Raw genomic sequence first — 13,186 nt, 5'->3', positions numbered from 1 at the left:
CTCGTGTTGTAAAGATCTTAATCTGGCTAGCACGTTTGTTTTGAGTGAGTGAAAGAAAAACACAACTTTTTATACTCTTTATTTTTCAAACCTCTGTTTGCAGGATGCATTGCGATCAGCTAATTTATCTATTTATGGCTAAGATAAATAACTAAAATATAACTATATAATTTAATGTAAATGTATTCTTTGTTTTAGCCAGCAATGCAAATTTAAATAGGCTTTTCATCGCGTCTGGGAATTTGTTTCATAAATAAAATAGACATATTGCATACCTGTCCAAGAGGAAGAGGGCAGAGTCATTGGATTCTTTCAAAGCACTGTCCCTTTTTGTTTTTTGGTCCATTTTTTTTTTCTCTTTTCTGATCCTGCTCCAGTATCTGCCCTACCCACAAAATATTACATAAAAAATAAAATCTCCTCTGGCTTCCTTTTGACTGGCTAACACACTCGCCCAGAAACTTTGCCTGGGAAAATGTGAACCTGAGCTCTACCGGGCTGCGTTTTATAATTGGTTTTGTCTGGTTTCCTGTGGAATCGGACCCAGGGACAGGCGTTAAGAATCACTATGTAGAAAAAGCCAATCTTCTTGCTGATGGTCTCATTTGTTTATGTCACATAGAGGCATCAGTATTCAATTAAGACTGTTTTATAAAAAGATAAAAACTCCTTGTAGTTGCTTTAATCAGAATATGTTTGTCAAATCATTGTTTTCTTCCAAATCTGAACTATTTTCACAGGCAAACTACAAGCCCTCAGAGAGCCACACGTCTGCCAAGCCTGTCCGGTCCTCTGAATGATTATTTGACAGCTATAAAATTTCTTTAAATTGTTAGTTGATCAACCGAAAACAATTTTGGCATTTTGGGAAAGAGATCCACAAAATGAGGATAAGCTGACCTTTTTATTGAAAATGGAATATCTTTGGGTTATGGATTGTTGGTCGAACAAAACAAACTATGTGTCACCTTGTGCTGATCAGCATTTTCACTATTTTACAGTCTAAAATTGATTAAAAAAAATCAATGTTAGTGACTATTAGCCTGATGTCATATACATATACATCTTCCATTTTTCTTTTAGATTCAAGCATATCCTTGTTTCTTGGCTAATGAGCAAACTTTCCACCAAACTAAATTAAAATCAGGCTCTCTATCATCTTCACATAAACAACCTAATTTGAGTAATGACTTAATGCAACGCCTGTAACCTTTATACCATAAGTGAAGGTGAGATAATTTGTCTGCTGGGGGTTTTGTATTTGGAAACAACTTAGTGGTTAATCAACATGTCCTCAGGCTTATTAATCACTGATAAAAGGTTTCTAACATAAGCCAACTGATGGACTTGTGTTGTTGCATTAGTAAACTGTTTTAGGATAGACAAACTTGTCACACTAACAAACTCTTCCTGGCAGTGTTTATACCGAGCTCCAAACACTGAGCTCTACGGCACCGAGAGAAATCACCTTATAAGCCTACAGAGTACACAGTACATGGCAAACTCATCTTTGAAGTGTAACAAATGTGCCTTTGTCTCATATCAATCTTTTGAGATTACAGTACACGATGCCTGAAGTAATCTTGTTCTTGGCCCGCACTCTGTTCCCAACATGCCAGCAGCTTCCTAAAATGGACGAGCTGGAAAACAATGGAAAACTCTGCCATGGTTTTCATCACTCACACTTAGAGAAAGAATCAAAAATAAGAACTGCACCACAGCACCTTTTCAATTATAATTTCATTGTCTCGTATTACTGATCTCCAGCACGTTAGAATGCACAGCCCAGCCCAATGTATTATTTATTTGTTTATCTATTTATTCATATTTGGACCGTATCTGTTAATTGTCTTTTTATGTGGGACAAATAAAGTTATTTGAAATGAAATCAAAAGGCAGATAGCTGCAAATGATGTGGCTGGATGTTAAAGCTGGAGACTAAATGTGTGACCCTGAGGATGAAACAGAGTGTATGGTATATGCGCTTAAGGTGGTTCTGTGTTTAGTCCCAAAATAAATGTTGGGGCTGTCCTGGCTGCTGAGAGGCTCTTGGAAATGTAAACGATAAAGCAGAAACTGTATGGGAATAATCTCTGCTCCATTTTTGATTTGTTTTTGTTTTTCCAGGACATTTTGGAGAATGAGAGCATCAACCTGGACTGGATGTTCCGCTACTCGCTGATCAATGACATAGTGAAGGTACGAGGCTCTCAGTCTGAAAGCTATGTAACAAAAAACAGAAATCAAAGGCAGGACAGTCGATTTCAGCCCTGTCTCCTAAAAACAACACTCCCGTACAACTAAACTGCGTTCTCAGTTATCTTACAATTATCTTCTAAGGTATACATATTTTCTCTTGGATTACGTTTGTTTTTGACTTGTCAACAAAACATGTCTAGTCAAAGTCCACATTCAGAGTCAGGTAAGGGAAGAAGTTGAAATGGATGGACGGGCCAAACAATCACAGGACTTTGACTCAGGAGTCAAACCAAATGCCAATACTGACTTATTTACTTACGCAAAGTACATTAAAACGATAGTGTGTAGTTTCTGTTGCCCCCATGAGAAATTCTAAGTAATGGCTGCAACAGAACTGTTGGCACGTCCACATAATACAAGCCTTCCATGACCGCACCCCCCACCCATTTGCTAGTAGCCAAGGAGCACAGAGGAGAACACGGAGAATTACAAAAGCATGATGGACTTTTCAGAAGAGGAAATTATCTTCAGTCAAGTTTCTGTGCGGGAAAGTCACCGGACGACACAATCTTCTGAACATAGTCAAACTGAGAAATACAGAGAGAGTGATGTGGTGCTGAAAGTCATAATTAGCTTTGTAGCAACTCATTTGGCAATGGCTTGGATGGTACAGAAGTTCATAAATTTCAAAATGTTATGCACTAAAGCTTTAATGCACGTCCCGGAGCCTAATGGACATACAGTAATTTACTAATGTATCTTAAGTTAAGTAGGTTGATAAACCTAACCAATTAGTTTTGTTTCAATTCACAACGTTAACTACTTATTTAAAATGGTGTCTGTTTTACAACGTGTGTCTCTTGCTGGTAGGCCTACGAGGATGCGTTGAAACAAGCGTAACCCCGGAGGAGATACGTCCCTCGGAACATTATTGAGAATGCAATTTAGTTGTATGGAAAAGTTGGTTTTTAAGAGACAGGATTTATATAATCTCAAAAAAATGTGGTCACTTATCAATGTTAATTTAAAACTTTGTGTGTTTAGGACTTGCAAAAAAATGTCCAGTTGCCATGGTTTCACATGGACAATTTGTGAAAGTGTAAGTGAGGCAGTAAGAGAGAGTCAGAGGGATCAACATGCACAAAAAAGTATTTTCAGCACAGTGCAGTGTATGAAACAACAGTAAATGTTGCTTTTGTACAGTGTAAAGTAGAACAGAAACATACTCATAAACTTTGCTAACATGTTCCTTCCAGCGTAATCAAAACTAATCATGGATTTACTTTAGAAGATTATTTTTTAATCTGTCCTAACAAAGAGGCTTTTTGTTAGCGGTCACTGGGATAGATTTAATATTGAACTATATGCATAACGAAGCGCTCCATCTACATTTCTCCATATAGATAGCAACGCTTTACAGAGAAGAGGAGCTGGTGTAGCTTTGAGGGACGTTTGATTCAACATTTCCACTAAATATTTAACACGTACAAGTACATTCAGTAACTGCTGTCCTTTTCCCAAAGTTATTAACAGGCATTTCACAGATATTCCCCTGTGCCGTCCTTGAAACACAGCCTCTTTTGAAAACCTTCAGCATGTATCCACTTGTCAGAGCGTATTATTTCCATATGTCTGGATTTTTTGTGTTTTCATGTATGAAGAGGATGGGGGGGAGAAGAAAGAGAACTCCCCTTAATGCTTGACTTAATGCTCCTCTCCATCAGGGAATGAACTATCTCCACAACAGCTACATTGGCTGCCATGGAAATTTGAAGTCATCTAATTGCGTGGTGGACAGTAGATTTGTTTTGAAAATCACGGATTATGGCTTGGCCAGCTTCCGCTCATCCTGTGAAAACGATGACTCGCACGCACTCTATGCAAGTAAGTGAAGTTCATTTCTTCCCTCACAGCACAGAATCCTTTTCATTCACAAAAACATCAGCTGCTGTTGTGTTACAGACATTTTATGAGTGGTTCTGTTCCTTGGTTTTCTCAGAGAAGATGTGGACGGCTCCTGAGCTGCTCATATACGACCGCCACCCTCCTCAAGGGACTCCCAAGGGTGATGTGTACAGTTTTGGCATCATACTGCAGGAAATAGCCCTGAGGAATGGGCCTTTCTATGTGGATGGCATGGACCTCAGCCCCAAAGGTAAACACAGCTGTCTTTTATAGGCCTCCGGGAGGTCCATTGGGATCAAGTAAGCATGTAGTTAAGCTAACATGTAGGGCCAATGACACACCAACCAGACGGCTGACCATCTACAGAAAAGGCAATTGGACTGATCAGTCTGCCTGAGATGGTTAAAAAATGTCTCAACACACCGATGAGACATAATCCATCTCCATAACAGCAGGCAGCGCAAATCTGTTGTCACTCAAAAAATGAAAACCGTCAGCTGATTGGACAAACGCATCACGTGGGTTTGGTTTCTCTAGAAATTCAAAGCCAGACTTTTGTGGCGGCTCTTTCAGAATACAATCTCATATGTTACTATGTTTTACTTATCAAAATGTGTTTCAGAAAACATTTTATGCGAGAAATAGGCCATGCATTTGCTGAATCTGTATTCATTTCAGAAAGACAAAGGTCAGTTTAAAAGGTTTTTTTGTCCGATTTTGAGAGACTTTAATCCCGCTCATCCCGCTCCTCGTTTCCGGGTTAGCACTCCACCAATCAGATTGGTCATTCGAGTCTGACTGCAGGCAGTGCCCGCCTTCTGACTGAGCATGTCAGGTTGGTGTGTCACAACCCTAAGACAAAGACACAAAGAAAAGTCAATGGAATGGATAAATCAGCACAAACATGTATTTTATTTGTCAGTAATTCACAAACAAAATCATATCTCTCAACATTATAAAGCTTATTTGTAAGAAACTAGTCTGTTAATTGTTTCTAAAGACATAACAGATGAAAGTTCACTTAATTCATTGGCTTTTCACTGACATTTCAAAGGGGACTTTAGTAAGGTCACACTACTATATCGCAGCCCCGCAGCTACGTACACAAACGAACACATGTTGGCCAGATGTCAGAGGCAGGTGGAGTCACAAAAACCAACACATCTCACTACGTAATGTAACTGGACTATGTAATGGTTCAAAAGGAATAATGACATTTTTTGTAAGAGTAAAGGAAGCAAAAAGCATAGCAAGAGAAAAAAAGCTGATCCCCCGGGGGCATACAAAAACAACCCCGTCACCGGTTTGAGACAGAAAGCAATGTCTCTACAGAAGGGAAACACTACTTCCAGCATTCACACTAACATAAATCATGTGCTGCTGGTCTATCATCAGCTTACTTCTTAGGGATTCTGGGCTTACAAAAAGAGAAGCTAAACAGCTGGGGAGTCAAGTGGCAACCTCCGGTCCCAATAAATAAAGCCAGCGCAAAAATGCTAAAATCTGCAGTTCATCAAATGGCCACCTGAGGCTGGCACCAAACATAGACTGTTTAATACAGAAACTCATATAGGAGATCTCTCATAGCAGATCTCCACAAACCATTGGGTTATGTCACACATGCTCTGTCCACTAATTTTATAGTCAATGACTCCAAAAGGGAGTCAGTCGTCATAGACACCCATGGTAAAATGCCCAACTTTACAGAGGAGTTAAACATGTTTACAGCCTGGTACAACAAAAACGGGTTTGGACTTCCACCCTTCACCTATACGGGGGGTGAATATCTTTTTTTATAACTCACCTGTTTACATTTTATTTAGGCTTAGTTTTGCATATTTAAGAGCGTTCTGTTTTGAGTGACAGGTGGCGGAGTATGGACAGTGGGCTTCATTTGGCCCGCCTCTGCTCCATCAGCGCTCCTCTTCTTTGCACATTTTTGGATTACCTAACATCAGGCACTGCCAAGATGGCGACAGCGTGAGTGCCCCACGTTGAGCTTCTTTTTGGCTCTTTAGAAACCTATGGGTGACATCACGGAGATTTTGTCCATATTTTATACAGTCGATGGTATTTTTCCCAAGAATCCCTTAAAATTTAGGTTGAATTTTTTAAAATAAAAACAATCTTTGCCCTTATGCAGACTAAAAGCCCTGTCAGCTGCTTTAATTATTCCCTTCTCCATGGCTGCCAAGACATCACATCCTAAAGCAGTTTCAATCTAAGTGATGGGGGACAAAATCCACAGTAATATTTCTGTGAAAGAAATTAACTTAAATTAAGTTAACCGAAGCTAATATGAGGCTTCAGCAGTCTGAGGTACACAAATTAAAATGGATATCTAACCTCAAAAGCATCAACAAAGGAAAGAAACAGCCTGATGGGCTTACTGCTAATGACATCATTCTTGTGAAAATAAGATATTTGGACAACAGCCGTCCTGAGAGCTCTTTTGCTCTGCAGTAGCTTTTCTCTTACTGGAATGCTCTAGCACATTATTGTTATCGTCTTTAGTTTATAGACTTAAATCGGAGTTTAATCACTGCTGACACTTTGGCTCTTCAGCTTCCTGCACACATGTTACGGTTTGACCTGTTTCTTCACCAGCATCTACTTACCTCCACCGCCATTTCTGCTTAGTGACAGCAGGAAAAACTTTAACTTCGAAAGCAATTCATGATCAGGAGTTCGACTTTTATGCATCCTAAGTGGATGTGGATGTGTGAAACCCTCCCGGGGCGCTTCCTCCGTGTGAGGACTTTGATTAGCCTTTTTAATTCACAGTCACGCTCAATGCTGATTGTACAAGTGCCCTGATACTAATCCATCAAGAGGCTGAGGGCAGCGAAAGCCTACACCTGTTATTTAGTGTTGGCTAAAACCAGAACTGTTTAAAAACGACTTATATGATGATGCTAATAACAGAATGGATAGGGTGTTGGGAAAAATATTTTGGCAAATATTTCTCTTTCAAACTTTTTAAATGATAGGATTAATGCATCAAAGAGAAATACTGAATATATTAAGGCTCATCCAGCAGAAATGGCACATTTACAGAAATCTAGAAAGAATGTCAATATTCATGAAAATAGTAATCTGGGTTTGAAAGAATCTACTACTGCAGTTAAAAAACCTGTCCTGAATTCCCTACATAAAAATGAGACAGAGTGCAACGGCAATGCATGAGACCAGTAAAGAGTTCCTAGATAAATTCAAGCTCTGTTTTTCAATATGTTTGTCAACCCAGTGTATCAGCACTATTATCTTAAAGGTCCCATGGCATGAAAATGTCACTTTATGAGTAATATGAGTTCCCCCAGTCTGCCCATGGTCCCCCAGTGGCTCGAAATGGCGATAGATGTAAACAGCCTTTGAGAAAATTAAAGGACAGATGAACCAATCAGAAATATTGCTCCTTATGAGGTCATAAGGGGCAATGTTACCTCCTCTTTCTCTGCTTTGCCTGGCCAGATAATTTGACCCACCCACGAGAAAGAGACATGATGGCTTTCAAATGATCCAAGTGGCAATTGGTCAACCCCCCCCAAAAGCTACAGACTCAGAAATGGCACATCGTAAGGAAAGCTCATTGTGGGACTGGCTCTAGTGGCGGTAATTCTGCACCAAGGCTGAATTTTGGGAAAGAGCCTTCAGATATGGTGTTAAGGGACCACTAAGGTCTATATAAAAGCATCCAAAGATTTATAAGAAAAGCACAGTGTTTATGGGTGTGCTACTTGCCTGCTTTAACTCAAACATAGCATTTTCATTTAAGGTTGTATGAACAATTTGTTTTACATTTAGGGCGTACATCCTTTGTGTTGGCTGACATTTGAGTGTGTTGACTACAAACTTTTTTCCAGGATATTTTCTGGCTAGCACCCGAGCAAATAAAAGAAAAAAAAATCATAGTTGCACACAAAAGCCGTCACAACACATTTTACACAGCATGAATGAAGTGTAAAATGAGTCCCATGGTGAGAACAGCCTACCCATATACACTCTCTGTCCTCTCGGCCGTAGAGATCGTACAAAAGGTGAGGAACGGTCAGAAGCCGTACTTTCGTCCGACGACAGACAACAAATGCCACTCAGAGGAGCTGACCATCCTGATGGAGGGCTGCTGGGCCGAGGACCCCGCAGAGAGGCCCGACTTCGGCCACATCAAGATCTACGTGGCCAAACTCAACAAGTGAGACCCGCACTTCACTTCTTTACACTACCCAGTCTCATTGTGCTTATCCTTAAAGGACCAAAAAAACACAACCTCAGAATTCAAGACATTAGATAAAAAGCTGTTTGTAATTCCTGACAGGAAGTGCTCTTTGCTGCATTTCCATCTGTGTGTGTGTGTGTGTGTGTGTGTGTGTGTGTGTGTGTGTGTGTGTGTGTGTGTGTGTGTGTGTGTGTGTGTGTGTGTGTGTGTGTTAGAAATTGGGGTGTGTGAGTCCATGTCTCTGGTATTGTTTTCAATGATCCCATGAATCATTCATATTTGTTTTTGGTCCAGATTGTATGTTGAAGAGGAGAGGGAGACAAGGATGTTTTTCCTGGACTAGGGTAGCTCTGTCAGAAAGACTGTATAAAACATCCCTGCTGATACAAAGTGACACTACAGCACACAAACATAGAAAGAAAAGAATTTAAAGCACTTTTTTGATAATCAACCAGAAGCTTGTAAGAGCTGTTTGAGAAAGTATAAAATAGTACATACAGTATGTACAGATATGATAATAATTGTACTATTAAAACACCCAAAAATACCATTATAAAGAAGTCCTGTACTACTTGAGTAAAAATACAGAAAATGGAGGCATTATTTTATAATTATAAGAATTATTATTTTAAGGAAATATATTATGAAATTAGATCTCAAAATAATAACAGGTCCCAAATTACAAGAAAACAATCTCATAATCCCAAAAATATTTTCTCATAACTGTGAGATCTTTTCTTGTGTTTGTGCCGTAGTAAGTCATAATTATGAGATCCGGTCACTATTCCCCCAAGCCCCCACCCCCCAAGTAATTGTAATGTGCTTCCGTCGGACATAGTCAAAGGCACGCCCGCTCAAACCAGTTAGATGAAAATATGAAATACAGAGATCTCTCATCTAAATTAACCAAAATGGTGTGTTCATGTAGGACTAATTGGTGAAATACGTTTTCAGGGCCTTTGAAATTCTAGTCGACATCCCAAAGGTTTTTCGAAAACACCAAATATGGTGTCAAACTGTAAGGAAAAAAAGACATCTGGAATATTTATATATGATGTAACAATGCAGCCATTATAAACATGGGATCTTAGGTTTGAATACTTCACTTAGTCATCTATATCTAGGGTTATAGCACCTTATAGCTTCAGTTGAAACAGGCAGATACAGAAATATATAATGTATGTATGACATTGCAATGCATACGTTTCCACATGCAATGTGAAAAAAGGGATTATTTGTTCAGCTCCAAGGTCGTAATGTTCTGCCAGATGCAGTTGACTTTCCTGTCTCGTGAGTTGTGACATGCAGATCAAAACACTGGTCACGGTCAATTACACTGAATGGCAACTTGGAACTTTTTGCTTCTAACATGGTCATGTCATTTAGTAGCTAGCTTAGCACATGACCAGTCCATGCTGTGCTATAATAACTGTATGTACAGTTATTGTGCTTGCATTCCTCAGTTCACTTTGTGATATTGAGCGCTGGCGGTTTACCTCGTCTCACTGCTGAATAGGACACCACACCATTGCCGTGCAATCAATAGCCAAAGCAATCATGTTGACGTTCTGCCATTCACCGTGAAAGAGAGGAGCAATCACTGTGAGCCGGAGGTGTGCAGTGGGGATGGCTTTGCTAGATGCGTGTTTTTGAAAAGGAGAAAAATCAACAATAAACAATTTCTGGAAACTTGTTGGGCAAGACACAAGCAGCCCAAGCTGACCAATCACAGTTCCTGTGGCCTCCTGTGCAATCTCTGTATCTGTCTGGTATCTACTGCGGCACAGACATATAGTTATAGATAACTATGCTTATACTTTTATGGTATGTATGTTGTAGCCTGTTATTTCCTGTTTTAATTACAGCTTTAGCCATATATGATCACAGATTATCCAGGTAACATAAAACAGCTAATGCTCATAGACTGTAAAAAAAAAAATGGTTGAAGCTTCTTGGCCTGAAAAGTAAAGCAAATGCAGAAGTACCTTCAACCTGCATTCTATCTAACTTCCAATGGGTGGCGACTCTACTGGTTGCAAAAAGAAGTCAGGTTCTATAAAAGTCTATGGTCAGATTACTTGTTTTAGTACTACCTCAGTAAACCTGTTCATAATGAGTCTCAGTCGCTATTTTTTTTTCTATTTTTGTTATTGCCACTCTTCATTCTAACCCCAACCGGCCCGTCAGACACCGCCTACCAAGAGCCTGGGTCTGTCCGAGGTTTCTGCCTAAAAGGAAGTTTTTCCTCGCCACTGTCGCACTGTTGCTTGCTCTGGAGGAAACTACTAGAACTGTTGGGTCCTTGTAAATTCTGGAGTGTGGTCTAGACCTGCTCTATCTGTAAAGTGTCTTGAGATAACTCTTGTTATGAATTGATACTATAAATAAAATTGAAATTGAAATTGAAATTATTTTCAAATCTTCTGCATAATAATAAATCAGCGCCTCTAAGCAAATGTTACTCGCAGGAAACAATCCCCAGTCTCTGGGGGACGCGAGAGAAAGAACTACTACAAACTACTATTTTTTGTGATTGTTATTGCCACTCTTCATTCTAACCCCAACCGGCCCGTCAGACACCGCCTACCAATAGCCTGGGTCTGTCCGAGGTTTCTTCCCAAAGGGGAGTTTTTCCTTGCCACTGTCGCACTGTTGCTGGCTCTGGAACTGTTGGGTCCTTGTAAATTCTGGAGTGTGGTCTAGACCTACTCTATCTGTAAAGTGTCTTAAGATAACTCTTATTATGAATTGATACTATAAATAAAATTGAAATTGAAATTGAGACAACAACGGACGGTTGGGTTAAGGTAAAGAAAAACGGGGAAAGCAAATGTGACTTGCGGGAAACAAGCCCCGGTCTCCGGGGTGAGAGTTCTGTGTTATTCCCTCAGACACACATTCCTCCTCTTCCGGTTGCTATTGGGCACGTGTGCGGAGTCGAAACGTTTAGCTCCACCGACGTTGAGCCACTCCTCGATCTGTGTACCGCAGACAGGGCTTACTCGTAATTGCTTCTTAAACAAAAGACTTATGTGTCCATTTTTCGGGGGAAGACTTGACTCTCCTTCAGACTCTCCTTCAAAGATCGAATGACAGCTGTACACAACGCTAGTTGATTTGATGGTGTTGAAATCTAAAAGCAGGTGTTTTGGAAGGAACCCTATAAACAGTATTGTTTGGTTGGTGGGTAATTACTCTTAGCCTGACCTCTTCTCTGTTAGCTCTGTAAGTCAGTGTAGGATAAGCCCATTGATGTATAGCTTTCCATTTGTAGCGGTTTGGAGTAGAGAGCTCTTATGATTGACATCCTCAGAAGCACTCAAGGCTGCTCTTGACAGCCGTGTGTAAAGCACCTCCTTGTGTGTATGAAGCTCTTTGCCTCTGAGGCCTGTGCGTTAATGCTCTGTTTGCCGGTTATTTTCATTAGCGGAATGTATGTTGTTGACATGACGTGATGGATGGGCTGTTATTTTTGGTGTGTATGTGTGTGTGTGTGTTTAAGCTTGAAGGGTGCAGCACAAGAGGGGTGTTCAGCAGTAAACGGTTTGGTTTAACCCACAAAGGGAGCTGACACTTTGCTTTCCATGAATAGCTGACCTTTCCCCGTGCACATCAAGTCACTCAATGTGCTTATATTTATTTCACTTTGTGTTCAGAAATGAAAGAGTCATTTTTCTTACATGCATTTCATGTTTTTCTCAACTGTGTTTTTCTGAAAAACCTGGCACATCAGTCCACAGATTTCCACAGATTAATTTGTTTGTCTGAATGTTTAGCCGCTTTGTAAACAAGAAAGCACCCAGAGAGCCAAGACTGCACAGCCCTCTGCATTTGCTTTATACATAGTACAAAATGTTATCAGCGTCTGGATCCAGATCGGCATCAAAATACGCAGTGATGGATAAACATGTTGACTGGCTGAGGACAGCCATGAGTCCCTACAAACTTTATAACTACATTACAGCTTAGCACAAATAATTTCTATATTTGTAGGGTCATCCCCATGTGAAATACCATCTGATGGTGCATGGTCAATCAGATTTAATATGCATGTGGTCTGTAGTCGAGACCGCCTTTGTCGAGTCCAAGACAAGTCCATGACCAGGACTAGTCAAGACCAAGTCAAGACCAAGTCCAAAGAGGTTTGTGTCCGAGTCAACGCCGAGTCAGGGACAGAAAAAAAAAGTCTTATACATGACATTATCAAGACAATCATTTTGGGTTATTTGTTGATATAAATAAGCAGAAACTGTCACTACACCCAGGATTTGTAAGTATAGCCATTCCCCTTGATATCATAAGATCGAATCTAACGAAAACAGAAGGACATATGGGGATACCTCATAATAACAGTGTTAGAACTAATACAAAAACCAATCCACTGCTATTACCACTGCTACAGTAGGTACTAGTGCTGAGCATTTGAGCAACTAGATGACAATATAGCTTTACTCCAGATGTAGTGTAGAAAAGAAGTGACCAGTATTACAGAGTGTACTCCTATGGTTGGTTTATGCCTTCACTGAACAAAATATTGCATTATATTGATGTTTGGACATGGGTTAGTGGGAAATACATGTATTTTCAGAAAAACAATTAAGTTTGGTTAATCAACAATGAACAGAGTGTAATTCAACATATGTTCTTTTCATTTGACACAAAGTGCAGACTTTTAATAAATATAATAAATAAATCCATCATGAAGTTGTTTAGGGAAGGAGCAGGTTGGGTCACACACACACACACACACACACACACAGATTTCACTCAAGGTGCTGGAGCAAAACCAATTTTTTACAGATTATCATTTGCTGAGAAATTCATGAGAACCATTTCTCACACTATACTCAGCAGTACAAGTATTTA

At 39.9% G+C, this 13,186-nt stretch overlaps 1 protein-coding gene across 1 annotated transcript in view; it reads left to right on the top strand.

The window, feature by feature from the left end:
- Nucleotides 1–13,186, top strand: part of npr2 (natriuretic peptide receptor 2) — a 102,899-nt gene that overhangs the window by 75,534 nt on the left and 14,179 nt on the right. The window contains exons 12-15 of the mRNA XM_032539804.1: nt 2,128–2,199; nt 3,924–4,083; nt 4,199–4,354; nt 8,128–8,296. Coding sequence (XP_032395695.1) covers nt 2,128–2,199; nt 3,924–4,083; nt 4,199–4,354; nt 8,128–8,296 — 557 coding nt within the window. The remainder of the gene's footprint in view (nt 1–2,127; nt 2,200–3,923; nt 4,084–4,198; nt 4,355–8,127; nt 8,297–13,186) is intronic.

Source organism: Etheostoma spectabile, chromosome 16 (genome assembly GCF_008692095.1).
Source record: "Etheostoma spectabile isolate EspeVRDwgs_2016 chromosome 16, UIUC_Espe_1.0, whole genome shotgun sequence".
NCBI classification, from domain to species: domain Eukaryota; kingdom Metazoa; phylum Chordata; class Actinopteri; order Perciformes; family Percidae; genus Etheostoma; species Etheostoma spectabile.
The sequence above is the reverse complement of the archived record's forward strand: the minus strand, read 5'-3'. Positions and strand labels throughout refer to the sequence as shown.